General features: G+C 36.5%; 1 protein-coding gene across 8 annotated transcripts in view; it reads right to left on the bottom strand.

Moving 5' to 3' along the window:
* ATM (ATM serine/threonine kinase) overlaps positions 1 to 17845 on the bottom strand; it is a 131022-nt gene that overhangs the window by 12073 nt on the left and 101104 nt on the right. For 7 of the 8 annotated variants that reach the window (XM_065528948.2, XM_065528946.2, XM_065528945.2 and 4 more), the window contains one exon: positions 16218 to 17329. In XM_065528948.2, coding sequence (XP_065385020.1) covers positions 17083 to 17329 — 247 coding nt within the window. In that variant the 3' untranslated portion in view covers positions 16218 to 17082. Of the gene's footprint in view, positions 1 to 322; positions 410 to 1777; positions 1944 to 4342; positions 4493 to 11609; positions 11727 to 12455; positions 12597 to 13595; positions 13679 to 14656; positions 14796 to 15489; positions 15649 to 15962; positions 16077 to 16217; positions 17330 to 17845 lie in introns of those variants that run through there. The other variant, XM_005579543.5, reaches the window with a different exon arrangement.

Here is a 17845-nt window from a genome sequence, read left to right as displayed (position 1 = left end):
TAAAATTACTCCTTGTTTTGGTGGAATAGCCCTGATTCCTTCTTCTGAATCTGCTCTATCTTCTGTCTGAATTATGCTTCCTTTCTTTCTTGAAGACCAGGCTCAAACGTCACCTAATCTATTAAGTTTCACTCAGTATCCCAGGCAGAGTTAACTGTTTCTTCCAGCACAACTGTTTATGCTGAAAACAAAAAACACCAATATTTACTGCTTTGATGTATCTGTCTCTCTTATATTTGTAATATCTTGGTAGGCAAACAACATTCCATTATGACCAAATATTTATTAAAAAGAATAAAGATACATAGATTTGATTACTTACCCAAATCTATATGTACAAGTTCTGCTGACTGCTCATTTATCAAGATATTCTGTACATGTCTATCACCAAGTCCAAGTATGTAACCAACTAGAAAAAAAACAAAAAACAAAAACGAACAATCTGAAATCACTGATTCCATCTCTTTCTAATATACAGCCATAATTTCAATTAAGACCACTGACTTGGTATAATCTTTAAGTAGTTTAGGATTTTTAGCCTACTTAAATGATGTGCATAACTGGCCATATTGAGTTTAACTCAAATCTTACCAGCTATTTTAATGCATACTGCATTTTACAAATCCTAGATGATTTGCTAAAAAAATTTGCTTACTAATAGGCACACATTTTAAAATATTAGTATTTAACAAATTATTGTGGCTAAAGTTGAGACCCATTATTTACCTGGGCCAAAACAGTGCATTATATGTACTCAAATTTTTACTGAACATACTTATAAGAAGTCTATGGATAAACTCTTCACTCTTCAGTGAAACTTTCTTCTCCTTGATGAATTATATTTAACACAAATTAACCATTAATTCATTTCGTTTCACCAGGTATATATCCCCCCAAAAAACTGCATTTCTGTATTTCAGACAGATGATGACATCTGATGGGAGAGAAATCACATGGCATTACAAAAAAAAACATTGGGTAGGGAGTCGGAATGATTGGATATCTGGCTCACTCTGTCATTAACTAGGCCTACTTTCTTGTTTATAAACTAGTTGTATCTGATTAGTGATTCTCTGTGTAGAAGAGAGTTTCACAATTACCTGGGAACTCTTTCAAAACATACAAGCCCTGCCTTCCTGGGATATAGTACATAAGTGATGAATCATCTTTAGTTTTAAAAAAAAGAAACAATAGATTAAATGATCTCTAATGTTTCCATTAGTTCTCATGCTCTGGGATTTTGTTAACCATACTATCTACCTATTCTAATTTCTTAGGGGAAAAAAGTCAAAATATATATTGTATACAAAATATTTAAATATATCTCATGATTTCTATTCTGAAAACAAAATTCTATTAATATTAATCACTAGGTGATAATATTTAGAGTTATTTTAGAGGTTATATGCAAAAGAAGAAAAATAATTAAAGGAAGTAAGTTATCACAGGTTTTATTATTTTCCAAAGAAAGTCTCAGAAAATAATACATTGAGGAGAGAAAATACGCCACATTAACTATAAAACGAAGAAGAAAACCCTGTCTTTTTATTATTTATCAAAGTACGAGAATTCTCTTCACATAAGTTATAAAAAGGTAGATGCTAAGAATCAGGATGAACAAGAAACATAGTGATTTAATAATGAAGATGGTTTGGTTACTAACTACATCATCGCTATCATCCCCCTGCAACTCAGAATGTAAAAAAAGTGCTGAATCAAACAAAAATAAAACCTGCCAAACAACGAAGTGCTGAATCTACTGTATGTACAAGATTACCAATAGAAGACGTGGCTACACTGCGCGTATAAGCCAATCGCTTCTCAAACCAAATAGCTGGATCCAAGAATTTTTCCATGCAGAAGTAACGGAAAACTGGTTGAAAATTTTGGCAAACATCCATGAAGACTTCATATTTATCTTCAAAAGACTTTTTTTGCACCTCCTTTAAATAGAGCATATATATAATTATTTTTCAATATTGTGTTCGATTAAACTAATATCCACATTTTTATATAAAAATATGACAGATATAGGGGCAATAAAGATGAACAGGATACATTACCTACAAGAAGCTAACAGTCTGGACAGGGAACCAATCAATTACAAGTGATAATCCCTTTAGGATTTCCGTTATTAATCGCTGGGGAAGGAAGCACACCTACGGTGACTGTTATTTGTTTTGATTAAATTCTAATTTGAATAATCCTGTAATCTTAAGCAGAAGCAAAGACAGAAACACCTCAGTAGTTCCAGTAGCTCAGATGGCATCACAACATTGGGTTGCAACAGAAAACAGGAAAAGGGAGAGAACAGAGGAATCCCTCATGGATGGCAGGTGACATGACTCAGATCTCTATTCTCCAACATATTCTTGCTGTAAAATACTACCTGAAGCAAAGCTTACCGACTTCAACTCCCTCCCATCTATATGCTGATGATTTCTAAATCTATATGTTTGGCCCAGATATCGTTATTAAGCTTTAGCTTAATGTGCTTCTCCAGCTGCCCATCCAACATCTTCACTTGGATCACTTCCAAATCCAAACAAATACTTCTTCATCTCTGGCAAACTTTAGTCACCTCTTCTATTCTTCAATTCAGTAAAGAGCTTCACCATCTACCCAGCTGCCCCAACCAGAAAACTGGGAGGCACTGGCTACTCCTTTTCTCCAACATTTTTTATTTTTTTTATTTTTTATTTTTATTTTTTTGAGACAGGGTGACAGGGTCTCTGTCACCTGGACTGGAGTGCAGGGGTGTGATCACAGCTCATTGCAACTTTGGCCCCTGGGCTGAAGCAATCCTTCCACCTCAGCCTCTTGAGTAGCTGGGATTACAGGCACGTGCCACCACTACCTGGCTGACTTTTTATTTTTTGTAGAGATGGGGTCTAACTATATTTCCCAGGCTAGTCTTACACTCCTGGGCTCAAGCAATCCTCCTGCCTTGGTCTCCTTAAGTGCTGGGATTACAGGCATGCGCTACCACACCTGCCCCCCAACCTTATTTTTAATCAGCAGTCAAATCCTGTGAATTCTGTCTCCTTCATATTTCTCATCTCTACCCACGATTCTCCCTTCCTACTGCTATTCATCTCAGTTCAGACCATCTCATGCCTCCAGTCTGCATTCTCAAAAATAGAACCCACAGTGCTGTCGGAGTTTCTTTCTAAAATGCAAGTCTGATATTACTATCCTTTAGGGTCTCATAAGACCTATAGCATAAATTGCAAACTCCTTTGCATTTCATAAAGCAACACTCTATCTTTTGACCAACAACTACTGCTCTAATCTCATCTTTTCTTCCTCAAACACTAAGCCTATGCTTATGTTGTCTGTGCCTGCTCATGCCTCTTCTCCTTTGCTTATATGCTCCTTCTGCCTGAAAAACAACTCATTTACAAAACTTGGTTCACACACACTTTCCTCTGTGAAGCATTTCTTGGATCTACTTATCTCTATTCTCCCCACCCCAGGCAGAACTAAGCACTTCCTTCTCCATACCTACACTGTACCCTGTGTGCCAGGTACAGATTTCCATCACAACACCTATAGCACTTACCACATATTTTTAAAAACATGTCACAGAAAGCACAATAAAATGAAAAGTAAATGGATTTTGGATTTAGACAAGGCTCAAATCCTTGCTCTGTTTATTAGCTCACTGGCTTTGGGAAAGTTCTCTGAACTTCTCATTTTAAAATGGGGATAAGGATCATGATGATTAGTCATACTATTTGTGAAGTCTGAAGTCAGCACAGTACCTGGTAGATAGAAAGCATACAATAAATGTTTCTGATTCTGTGAATGAGTATCAGACTAGATGGCCAATGTGACACTGTAAATGTCTTAGAAGGTTTTCTATTTCAATTTCATAAAAAATTACTTCATACTCTTGTTGTTGTTGTTTTAGTGTGTGTCTGTTTTTTAGAGATGGGGTCTTGCTCTGTTGCCAAGGCTGGCCTCAAAATCCTGGGCTCAAGTGATCCCACAGACTCAGCCTCTCAAGTGGCTGGGATTACAGGTGCATGCCATCGTGCCTGGCATTTTAGTGTTTTGTTTGTTAAGAATTAGTTTATTCCCAAATTGAAAACAAATCAGCACACATTGAATAACCTTTACATTTCTTATCTGACAAGGGATGACATACGTAGTTTATAAAATCCTTCCTTTTTCACTCACACACTTTCATTCTGATGAGTTTACTTTCTTTTACTTATTATCTTTGACAATTACCTGATGAAATTTAAGTTTTTTTGTATTCTACAATATCTGATAGCTGTCAGCTTTAATAAGCCATTAAATAATCTTGCAATAAGCTTTAATTTTGGGTGTCACTCACCATCATTTTCTTTTGGCACTGAAAGGCACTGAAATCATTTGGCCTGTATCTTTTATGAGCACCATCTTCATTGTTAACAAGAAATTCACCAATAGGGATAGTTCCTGTACACCATTCAAGAACACCACTTCGCTGAGAGAGGGGAACCACCTGGAGTTACAGATTAAATACCTTTTAATTTTAAAAGGCCATTAAAGAGCATTTGATGATCATTCAACTATCAGTCAGTGCAAAGCATTTTTTTCAAGTTGTATTAATATTTCTCTGTCCATAGAAGACAAAGCTCCTTGGAGGAAACCAACCGGAAATAAACTTAAGCTCAAAGAATGTAATTTTCCAGTCAGCTGCCTAGATGTTTGAGAGCCTGCCCATCACTCAATCCCCACGATTCTCTGAGAGGTCGCTAGTAATTATACTCACCATCATCTGTCATTAATCCATACTTAGTTTGTCCAGTTAGGAGAGGAATTAACTGCTTTCCTTACAATTTTAATATCAATTAAAGTTGGGGAGCTTCACTTGGAAATTATTACCCCTGAATGTGATCTCAATTTTAGTGTAACTTCATTACTGAAATTACATGTACTCTTGCTTTACAGTGTTATTATCTTCACAGAGAGAAAATGTACTCCTAAATATAAAATAAGCAATTTTACAAGGAAATTTTTAAAAATTATAAGCATACATAAAGTGTAGAAAATGATATTAACAGATACACTTTTATCCATTAAACAGCCATATCAAATCTAGGATTTTCTGACATTTGCTGGGGAAGAGATGAAGCTCCCCGTTGTGTGCTTCACTGACCCCAAGTCCCTCCCCACCGTCAAGACGACATTAGCTGGTTTATCATGGTCATGTATTTTTTGGTATACTTTTATTTCAAAGCTATATGTACACAAATAGTTGTAAGTATTAAGTGAAATTATGATACTATATGTAAACTTCTATAATTTGGTTTTTTATTCAATACTATTTTATCCTAACTATGTGAGCATATTTAACTCTATATTATTCAACAGCTATATACTACATAAATACACCACAATTATCCAATCTGCATTTACATTGTTTCCACATTTCCATGAAATACTGCTGCAATGAAATAAACTACTCCTGAACATATTTCATTTTCTCTAGGCAGCAGTGTCCAATCTTTTGGATTCCCTGAGACACACTGAAAGAATTGTCTTGGGCCATACATAAAATATGCCAACACCAACGATTGCTGATGAGCTAAAAAAGAAAAAAAAAAATGCAAAAGAAAATCTCATGATCCTTTTTGTTCTAATTAACATTATTATATTCATTTCCTCAGCTGGTCACTCGTCTTTATGGTGTCTTTAATTCTATACATTTTTTAATTTTAATTTTCTCACATACGTTGAACTGTTTTGTGTCTTAAGGGAGCATTTGATTAATTTATTAACATATATTTGTTGGGGGTGTATTATGTGTTACACACAGGGCTAGGGCACTGAAAACAGACTGGCAAAAAGGCAGATGAAGACTATGCCCTCATAAAGTTTCATTCTGGTGAGGAACATATATCCTAATAAACATTTCATGATATTAGATAATAAGTATAAGAGAACAAAACATAAGTTTAAAAAAGAGAGAAAGTGGGTAATGGCAACATGCTTGGAGGCCTTTCTGAGGGTAACACTGGAGCAGAAGCCTGAATGAAGGGAGTGACTGGTGTGAAGATGTGAGGGAAAAGCATTCCAGGCAGAAGCAGAAAAGCCCTGAGGCAGAAACAAATTGGTGTGTCTAAGCTATTGCAAAAGACCAGGTAAGTCAAGTGGAGATGACTCATCTATACAAGCAGAAAGTGAGAGGAGTGTGAGGAGACTGGCAGATAAGGCTGGAGGGAGAACAGCAGAGGCAGATGACTTAGAGAGCTGTCATTCAGGGACAGTGTGAACTCATCTGGGGTTCTGAACAGGAAAATGGAATACGGCTGGCCCTCTGCATCCGCAGATTCAACCAACTGTGGATCAAAAATATTCACCAAAAAACCCTCAATAAAAACAATACAATAAAACACAGATTTTAAAAACCAATACAGTACAACTATGTATATAGCATTTACACTATATAAGGTATTTTAAGTAACCCTGAGATGATTTACAGTACATGGGAGAAGGTGCATAGGTTACAGGCAAATGCTACATACACCACTGTATATAAGGGACTTGATTTTAGTATCCATAGGGGGCTCTGGAAACAATCCCCCACAGACACCGAATGCTAACAGTACTCTGTCTTAGATACTTTTAAAAGGATCACTCTAACAGTTATGAATAAAACTAGCTTTTGAAAATCAAGAGCAGAAGTAAACTGTTGGTTTGAACGCTAGTATCTACAGAGATGTGACTGTAGAAGTAGGGTGGTAATAGCAGGGGTGGTAAAAAGTGACCTGCCTGGAAGTTGACCAATAGGACTTGCTGATGGAATAGACGAGACTTGAGAGAAACAAGAGTTTAAAATGACTCCCATTACTTGGTGACATTTAGGAATTTTTGTGAATTGTTTTAGGAGTGATGACAGTATTGTGATAATGGTTTTTTAAAACAGACATTATCTTATAGATCTACACACTGAAATGCTTACAGATGAAATGATATGACATCTTGCTTTAAAATAATATTGGAAGGAAGTTGGTGGAAGGAGAAATGGAACAAAATTGCCCATGAGTTGGTAACTGCTGAAGCTGAGTGACGAGTACAAGGGGGTTCATGATGTCTCCTTTTGTATGTTTGAAATTTTCCATAATAATAAAAAAAGAAAATAAAGCCTCTAGGTTTCAGTCTGAGCAACCAAGTGAAGGTGGTGCCATCTCTAACAATACACTTTGCATTTTAATTATGTTTATCTTCCCTATTAGAATGTGAACACCTTAAGGACCAGGGCGATGTTTTACTGCTTCTATAGACCTAGCACTCACTAGAGTATCTAACCCAACACAGGCATATAAATTCACATTTATTGAACAAACGAATGATCTCATGGCCTTTCTGACTTCCCTTCCTGCCTGAGTATTCTACATTGCCCTCTCCCCTGCTCTTTGACTTTGAGTTAGCTGTGACCCTTGATGCTTGATCACATTAACATTCTTGCAGTGTAGTGTACTCTGTCTAAAGTCTCTTTTACATTGATTACTCTCTATCAATATCTAGTTCGGAGGGGGGGAATCAAACCCTTATTTTTTGTTGAGAGATTGATGTAGAAAGGAATAGGTTAGCTTTTTTCTGCCTCAGCTTAGAGTCTCAACTGTGATGTTGGTTGTTGGAGAAAGAGCTGAATTTGAATTTCAAAAAGCAAATGACAGTGTTTTCTCTGGTACTAAAGATTCTCCGTAAGATTTCAATTGGGTATCTGGGTATTTTGTATAAATGCCACAAAAAAGGATTGATGACTATTTCCTCAGTTCTCTCAAAATACACAGCTGATACCATCCTAGATACACAGAAATGAAGTTAATTCATTATATTCAGTGAATGCCTTAAGATATTATGACTTCTCTCCCCAGAACCATGACTGAGATGGAGGCTCTGAAATATGCATGACAAGGAATAAAAATTATTTATTGGCACAAGGCAGGATGATCAGGTTAAGTACAAAGCTCCTTTCAGCACTTACATATTGGAGACTTGCCTTTTAGAAAACAAATCCTCTGACACCTAAGATTTTAGGCTTGTTCGGTATACTTTGTAACAATGCATAGTTTTGGTGGAGAAAAATGGGGTCAGCCACCCTAATTCTGGTTATGTTAAGGGTATGTATGTCTGAGTTATCAACATATACAATAAGAACTGTCTTCATTTCCATCTGATTCTCTGACAAGAGATATCTGGCATGCCTCAATATACAAGTCTCTCCTTTTGAGGTTGCACAATAGCACAAGGTTTGTATACCAAGATTTAGTTCCAGGTAGTCAATGTTTGCTCTTGGTGACACAATGACCACAGAAGACCTGAATCTCAGGATTGGGAATGACTCTACAGATGACTGGACGGGGTAGACTACTTTGCTGTAGTCTAGGGAACCTCAACTAAAGGCAAGGACAGTTAGTTTAACATAATGATGACACAACTTTCACATTCTTGGAGTAATCTCAGAATAACATAATTGGCTTATTGTCGTAATTCTAAGAAATAGTGAAACCTAAACTGTTGTGTTTAGAGGTTATACTTTTAACATTGAGATGTATAACATTAAATACTCAATTAATTATCTGGGTTACTGCCCCCCGCTTTTTTGGTTAAGACAAGGTCTTGCTCTGCTGCCCAGACTGAACTGCAGTGGCATGATCACAGCTCATGTACAGCCCCAAACTCCTGATTTCAAGCAATCCTTCCGCTTTAGCTTCTTGAGTAGCTAGGACTATAGGTGCATGCTACCATGGCCAGCTACATTTTTAATTTTTTGTAGAGATGAGGTCTTGCTATGTTGCCCAGGTTGGTTTCAAACTACTGGCCTCAAGTGATCCTACTGCCTTGGCCTCTCAAAGTGCTGAGATTACAGGCGTGAGCCATTGCATCTGGCCTCTAGACATTTTTCTTTTCTTGAGACGAAGTCTCGGTCTGTCACCTAGGCTGGAGTGCAGTGGTACAACCTCGGGTCACTGCAACCTCTGCCGTCTGGTTGAAGTGATTCTCTCACCTCAGCCTCCCGAGTAGCTGAGACTAGAGGCATGTGCCACCATGCCTGGCTAATTTTTTTGTATTTTTAGTAGAGATGGGGTTTGGCCATGTTCACCAGGCTGGTCTCAAACTCCTGGCCTGAAGTGATCCACCCACCTTGGCCTCCTGAAGTACTGGGATTACAGGTGTGGGCCACCATGCCCGGCTAGAAATCTTAATGGAATAATTTATATGGTAAAATAGTTTTGTGTGAAAACTAGCTGCTGAAAAAGTCATAAGGTAGAGATGAAAGTTTAGTAATTTCTGCCTTCAAGATATTCTAGGTCAGGCATTGGCTTTTTTGTACTTTACAGCAATGAACTTTGGAGGTTCAATTGTGTACCTGATTGGAAATCTTAGCTACTTTCTGAGAGTTCAGGAGGTGCTCCTATAGCCCGTACTTTTGTAACCCAATTCTTCAGTCATTATCTTTGCAATCTAAAAGTCTGGCATTTAGAGCATAAAAAAATTTCCTTTCATTCACATTACAGGAAAATCTACTCTCTAAAAATTTCTTAGCAATCTCTACATTATCTGTCAGATAGGAGATAGCTAATACATCATCAGCTTTGTTCAAAAATTAGGTCAGGTCAATAGATGGCAGAACAACTAGACTGGTGGGTCTTGAAGTGTTGTCCCTGGACCAGTGCAGCATCAACATCACTGGTATCTTGCTAGAAATGCACATTCACAGGTTCCACCCTAATCTTGCTGAATTAGAAATTCTAAGAATGGGGCTCAGGAATCTGTGTTTTAACAAACTCTCCAAGTGACTATGATGTCTGCTAAAGCTCGAGTACCGGTGATCTTAACCACATCAAAGAATTCCTGTACAGGCCGGGTGCGGTGGCTCAAGCCTGTAATCCCAGCGCTTTGGGAAGCCAAGACGCTGGGATCACGAGGTCAGGAGATCGAGACCATCCTGGCTAACACGGTGAAACCCCGTCTCTACTAAAAAAATACAAAAAAACTAGCCTGACAAGGTGGTGGGCGCCTGTAGTCCCAGCTACTCGGGAGGCTGAGGCAGGAGAATGGCGTGAACCGGGGAGACGGAGCTTGCAGTGAGCTGAGATCCGGCCACTGCACTCCAGCCTGGGCGACAGAGCGAGACTCCGTCTCAAAAAAAAACAGAATCCCTGTACAGAGTAGCTTTTATAGAGCAACTTTTGCTTTCTGCATTCATCGAGGATTAATTAGCTTTTTAAACTGCTAATGGAAAGCATCTATTATGTTAGTTATTATTACAGAAAGTTCCATGTCACAAATTTCTCACAAACTTGAAGGCTAAGGAAAAAAGTTGTGCTTTCCTTAATGAACAGTATGCCCCTCTCCCAACCAGTAAGTTTTATATTTGTCTCTGAAAGCAGTTAAGAAGCTCAAAACCAAGTTCTGCTTTTTATTACAATAGCCTAGCTCAAGCAGAATTTTGGAGGGTAGATCTAATTTATTCTTCTCCACTCCCCTATTTAGGGCTTTTAATTTAGCCATTATTTAAAAAATAAAACACATTCATAGTAGAAAACTAGAAATATATAAAAAAGCAGGTGTCACCCATAGTCCCTGTTACAACATTTATAGAAGTAGAAAGTTTTAAAATGAGGCACATGAATGAAATCACAAAAGACAAACCTGTGGAAAATAGGCCCTTTAAATTAAGGATTTATTGTTATTTCTAAACAGTTAACTGAATAATCAATATTACTCAAAGATGATCAGCTAATAGAATGTGACTGAGGACTGTCTTCTCAGGCAAATAGCTAGAGGAAATGTAAGTGGGTACACCCTCACTGAGAGTAATTTGGCAATATGTACCAGATTACAGGTGCATGTATCCTCTAACCCAGCAATCCAACTTTTGGAAATCCATGCTACTGATTTGCCTGCACATGTATGAAATTTGTATGTTCAAGGTTATTACTCTAATACAGCATTGTTTGTACCAGCAAAAGACTGAAAACCCAAATGCCCATTGATAAGGACTTGTATAAAAAACTACATACATACACACAATGCAGCTGTTAAAAAAGGAGAAAGATTTCTGTGACATATTGTTGAGTAGAAAAAAAAGGAAAAAATACCTGACTATAAGAAACACCTAACTATAATTAACAGTAATAAAGACTTTTTAAAAGAAAATAAATCTTTATTATTTGGTCCTTCACAGAAAACATTTGTAGACTCCTGGTCCAAATAATGGCCCCTGCCCCTGCCCCTTCCCCTTCCCCTTCTCCTTTTTTAAACAGGATCTTGCTGTGTTGCTCAAGCTGGGGGCTCACTGCCAAGCCTGAGCTCACTGCAGCCTCAAACTCCTGGACTCAAGTGATCCTCCCACCTCAGCCTCCCAAGTAGCTAAGGGACTACAAGCACATGCCATCATGCCTGGCTTTTTTTTTTTTTTTTTTAACTTTTTGTCAAGATGGGGTCTCACTATGTTGCCGAGGCTGGTCTCGAACTCCTGGCCTCAAGCGATCCTCCCACCTTGGCCTCCCAAAGCATTAGGAATATAGGCATGAGCCACTTCACCCAGCCAAATGGCATCTTTTATATGTTTCTAGTGAAATAACAGAAGTACAAATAGTTACCTTATAAGTACAGATAGTTAATTTCCTCTTCCTAGTTTCAGTGTTTCTCTGCAGTAATGTATTACACATCTGGAAGACCTGTTGCATGACAGCATCTTGTCTCAGGTCATCACGGCCCTTCAGAATAATTAAACATGAATAAACAAGTACAGTTTATTTTATTATAAAAACACAGAGCCATCTGAGAATAGCAAAGGGCACTCAGAAACAAATCTGAGCATCTGTGCACCTCTTGACAGTCTCCCAAATAATTAAAGATCTACTGCCATTCTTTCATTTAGAATAAGCTACAACATTTACCCTCGCTACTTCTGTAATTAGATTAACTGGAAGTCCCCCATAGGAAGGCATACTGCAAACACCTGAGTAAAACAGCACTGTGTCTTTCCACCACTCCCCAGTAGGACCCAAAGAGCTCATGAGCAAATGGCAAAGGAAGAATGCTCTCCCTTTTTGGTACATTAAATAGCCCTTGGAACAGTACCAGACCCAGTATACTGACACAAAGGACGTCAACTTGTACTATTCAAGGAGATAAGAGACAGACACCAAAGTATTTTTTTCACAAGAAGCAAGCTCACTGTACATGTCTGTACATCTTAATGGTAATCTTTTACTTGAATCAACCATATAATAATGATGGTCTTTCAGAGAGACACACACACACAAAAAAAAAATGGAGAAAAGCCTTGTTCTAGAAAGTAATGCATTTCTACTCTACAAATCTTCCTCATTTGCAATTATTCAAAATAAAGACAAAAACCCAAATAAATCAGAAAGAAGTAATCAACTAAAATTTTTCATCATTAAAACTCTAAGGGCTAAGCCAGAGAAGGGATGGCTCACCTTAACAAGCTGTCTCCTCTCCTTGCCATCAGAACCTACACAATCTATTATTTTTGGTAAATTTACACCTCCTGCTAAGCGAAATTCTGCTTTAAATGACTGTATAGTCACGAGATTTCCGTATTCTCCTGTGTGGTCCACCTAATAAAAGCATAAACATGATTGATAATAAGTCAGATACACTATTTGCACTTAAAGAAAAATACATTATAAATGGCAATTTTAATATTAAACAGAGGAACAAATGACAATGTGATATTGGTTAAGAACTGCAACTATAGGATGGGTATGGTGGCTCTCGCCTGTAACTTTAACTACTGTTTAATCAGAGATTCACTAATATACCTAAAGTCATCTGAGAAATAACTCATCACAAAAACATAAAGTAAATTTTGGAAAAGAGTAGGAGTTTTCTGGGTTGTAACTGCTAAATCTGGCATTTTAAGGAAATATTCAGCTAAATCACTTAGCTGATATAGCTAGAAAAATAGCAGTCAATCCACATGATACAGCTACATTTCAAATCAAGTAACTAGATACTAAGCACTAAACTGCAAAATGAAAAGACAATGTATTTAAGATGATCATTTTCTAAACTTATAACACTTATTATTACATATATCCCTGCCCACATGAAATTACTTCCATTATTTCTTGCAATGAAAGAACATCAGAACACAGCTAAGTGTATTATGCATATGAAGTCAACTTAATATTATAATAATAGGTACTATATTACTTAATACTGTGATATATCACAGCCAATACATTTTATTGCACATAGAATTTTTAAGAACAATATATGACAATTGGAACCTTCCTTGCCAAGTCAAAAATTAATCTTGGCATAAGCACACAGAAACTCTCCTTCTGGCCAATGAAAGTAACAGTCTATAGACCTTCATAAGAAAGATGGGAGGTGCAGAACTGAAGGCAACGGAAAAGAAAGCAAGAGAAGCTTTTGAGTATTTTAGGGCTTGGGCAAAGGAAATTATAATACTAAGAAATTATAGGTTGAAACACATGAAATTTGCCAATATTTAACCAATTCTGACTTACATAAAAATACTATTTCAAATGGTTCAATCTAATAAAAAAAAATTTAGTTTAAAAAAAAATCAAGAGTTAATTATAAATTACCTTAATTTCCATAGTAGGGACAACAACATCTTCTAAATTCTTAAGTTTAGTAATTGGCTGGTCTGCTGGAATATTTATGCCTTCTGTATTGAAAAATGGAGAGATTTTAGTAATAAACTGAGGAACAGCACTGAAGGTCAAGCAGGAATAGTCAGCAGATACCACTGGCCCCAACTTGTTGCTAATCTGTGGTTCAGGCTGTGATTGAGAAATGAAGACTCTAGGCTTTGGCCACTGTGCGGCTCAGGGTCAAAGCTCAACAGTGGCTAATGTAGCTTTAAGTAAATTTGCAGGTTACCTGACAGGAGTAACTAGACCAGATTCCACCTGAGGAACCAGACTAAGCATCTTAAAATACTTACGTAATAGTTTGCATAGTACATAGATAACATACTCCTGTCACATCACTATTAAATGCAACTAAAAGACATGTCAATACTTTTTGTTTGCTTAGAGAAACAGTATGTGAAGCCCCATTCGTGTTTTAAAGTAATAAGAATTTAAACTTGAAGATATGATTCTGAATAGAAAAAAAAATGCAATTATTAAAGTATGGGGAGATACTTAGAAGCATACTTAGAGACTAGTCACAAAACCAAAGATTATAGCAGCTTATAATTATCTGAACTGACACAGTAAGAAGAATAATTAAATAATAGCATTTTAGCACCTATGGTAGAAATGGTAAAGGCTTTTTGTTTTTAAGTCCTAGGGCACAGTTTTAGTAACCACATCATTTAAAAAAACTTTTGACTCTAGAAATGTTCAGTTATTCAATTATTTGAATAGACTTGCCTCTATGCAATTCTCCGTAATAAGTATGCCAGAAGATTATCAGAAGAAATCAAATAATTAATTTAGTGTAGTCACCTATTATCAGTTCTACCAAGAGATATTAAGTGAAAAAGCAACCAGGGAATGTTGAAGCTATCAGATATAAATTAAGCTTTTGGATTACGTTTGTGATTTTAAGCAGATTTACTTATTAGGCTCTATAATTAATATATGTCTACAGAGAGTAACATAGCAAGAAAGTAATGTTCCTTCTTTGAAACACATACTTCTCTGAGTCTTCCACTGAGTGGCATCTAAGTTTGCTAATATAATATAAGCATCACAAAGTGCCTCAACACTTCTGACCATCTGAGGTCTCCTACTTCTGATAGTACATATTATTCTGTTTGCAGCCTCTGTTCGATCCTATTAATAAAAAACAAACAAAAAACATTACATAAGGAACTACCCAACATTTAAACTTCTCAGAGTTAGAAAAACAAAAACAGAATTTATGCACAAATCTAGACAATGGAATGATTATAATTCCTCAGATACAAACAAAACAGTCATAAATGAAATACATCAAAAATACATACTCCCATCAATGACTTAGGTGCCTTTCAAAAATCTATTGTTTCCCTTTGCCAGCTGCTGTGAGGAAAAAAGTAAAGTACTACTGGTATCTCCTATGCTTTGACAAACATTAAGGAATTTTGAACCAATTTTAATTAATTCACGCTTGTTGCCCAGGCTGGAGTGCAATGGCGCAATCTTGGCTCACTGCAACCTCTGCCTCCCGAGTTCAAGCTATTCTCCTGTCTCAGCCTCCCGAGTAGCTGGGATTACAGGTGCCCACCATCATGCCCAGCTAATTTTTGTATTTTTAGTAGAGACAGGGTTTCGCCATGTCCGTCAGCCAGGATGGTCTCGAACTCCTGACCTCAAGTGATCGACCCGCCTCAGCCTCCCAAAGTGCTGGGATTACAGGTGTGAGCCACCGTGCCAGCCTTGAACCAATTTTAGATGGCATCATAATAACACAAGACTTTAAAAATAAATATTCTAGGAAAGACTGAATATCACACTTCTAAAAGGTATGTATGTTTAATCCAAATACCTCATCAAGCTGAGAGCTTTGTTTAGGCGCATTTTTAGTTATTCTACTTCTTCTTGCTACCTCTGGTTTAGTCAGAAATTCATCTCTGTTTGCATTTGCTAAGGCCAGTATAATAAATAAAGTATGATGGGGGTGATCCATTGAAATTCTAGAGATTAGCTGTAAGAAAATTAAGAACTATTAGATTTATGCAAATAGACAAATTATAATCCATATTTTTCATTTTGGTTAACATTAAAATGTGTATTACTGTCTAGATACTGCAGTGGGTAGAGCATGTATGTCTGCATGTGTGAGAAAGAGGCAGAGGCCTATGAGGAATTAGAGAAAATGAGTAACTTATGTGATGTGAGAAGAGACAAAATATAACATTTTGTATTTCCATTTCTTAGAGGGAATGGTATACATACTTTATATAATATATACTAATAATAGAAAATAATTATTGTGGTTTGATTTTCAGGTTTACTTACATTATTGAGGACTTCATGAAATCCTAGGCCTCCCATCATCTTGGTCCCCATTCTAGCAGCCAGTTGGTACATAAGAGGCAAAAATTTATATGATGGAATCTTCATTCCATCTCTCTACCATTAAAAAAAAGACACAAAATTAATAAACAAGGTATTTCAAATATTCTCACATCTAAGCAAATAAATTATTTTAAGACAGTGCTCCTCTATTAGTACAAGCAAGTGGTTAACAAAACTTCATTAACTGTATTTTTTTCCTTTATTTCTTATCTTATCTGAAGGTCTTTCTAATGAGTACTCTAGATAATGGGTACAATGCACTGGTAAATCAAAATATTTAGTCCTAAATTAAACTGCATTCGGAACTGGAATACTTGGTACTGCTTATATTCCAAAAAATCTAAGGAAGACAAATGTGATCTGAGTGTGACTATGATCTTGATTCCTGACAAGTCAGTGTACAATAAAATGAAGTAATTGCTTTTCCCCATAGGCCAAAAGTAATATTTAGTGTATACTACAGCAGAGATTGATTGTATCTATTATGAGTCTTATTCTTTTACTGCAGGAGAAACATTTGATCTCTAACCTTCAAATTGACTAACAATATATATCTTGTCAACATAAATTTAATATTAGGTGTCATCACTATAATCTAAGGTTTTCAAAGACAAACTTATACAATACTGCTGTCTTGACATTTTCTTAAAAATGTATTTTCTCTACTTACAAAAGTAATTTATTGTAAAAATCCCAGATTTTTGCAGCAGGGGGAAAACCCGCCTGTGATCACATCATCTTTAATTGCTTTCTAAATCCTCCAATCTAATGCCCCATTCTAGACACTCTCCTATGGTAACTGCAAAGACATAGGACCAAGCTAAATTCTCTCACCTCCACACAAACTTGCATCATTTAGAGCTTGTAAGCTTATATAATATTATAATAATACAAAGGAACTTTTGCAGAAACAAGGCTAGAACTTGTAAATAATTCTAAATACGGATCAAAGTTTAGAAAACTACAAAATGCTACTCATGTGAAGAGCACTGGATCAAGTGGTAGGAATACAAAGAGGTATACAAAATCCCTGACATCAAGGGGCTAACGTCTAAGTTTTTCAAGCACAGGGTAGAATATTGGGCTGAATAACACTTGCCTTCATCATGCCATTGACTTCAGAAACTCCAGAATTTTCAAGCCAGAGGGAACAAAGTCGGAATACCCACATATCATGTTCTTCTCCACTTAATAAGCAGTTGATGTAATTTTCAACTGCTTTACATAAGAAGCGTTTACGATCCTCTTTCAGTGCATGCAGGGCAAGTTCATCCAACTCCAGCTCTCGCTGAACCTTTACTGTGTATCTTGCATAGAATAATTAAGGTAAAACACAAAGGCCATAAACTTTAACAGAACTACAAAATCACACACATGATATACAACATAAATGAAAAAAAAATGGGTTTTTATCCCAGGGAAAAAAGCAAACTTCTAAGAATTATAAAGGTAATAAACTTACTTTTGTCTTAACTGTGCAATTCACACACCTAGGCATCGAAGGACAAAGGGGACTCTCCCCAAGCTATTTAGCTAACTTAAACATCTACTTACACTAAAATATACAGATTCAAGACAGGCTTAAATAAAGGGATTTAATTACATCAAAATAGGTAACTTTTGTAATTAATTTCAATATCAATCTCATTTTCCACTACAATACCAACAAACCAAACAAGCAAAACAGAAAGCTAATATCTATATTCTCCACAATGAACTTAGAAGCAGAGCATGAATTATTTACGAAAGAACACATGTCAATGTCTTACATACTAATTTGTGATTAACTACAGTAGGACCAAGGCAGACAGGGCACCATGCCT

Source organism: Macaca fascicularis, chromosome 14, assembly GCF_037993035.2.
Source record: "Macaca fascicularis isolate 582-1 chromosome 14, T2T-MFA8v1.1".
Lineage (NCBI taxonomy): Eukaryota > Metazoa > Chordata > Mammalia > Primates > Cercopithecidae > Macaca > Macaca fascicularis.
The sequence above is the reverse complement of the archived record's forward strand: the minus strand, read 5'-3'. Positions and strand labels throughout refer to the sequence as shown.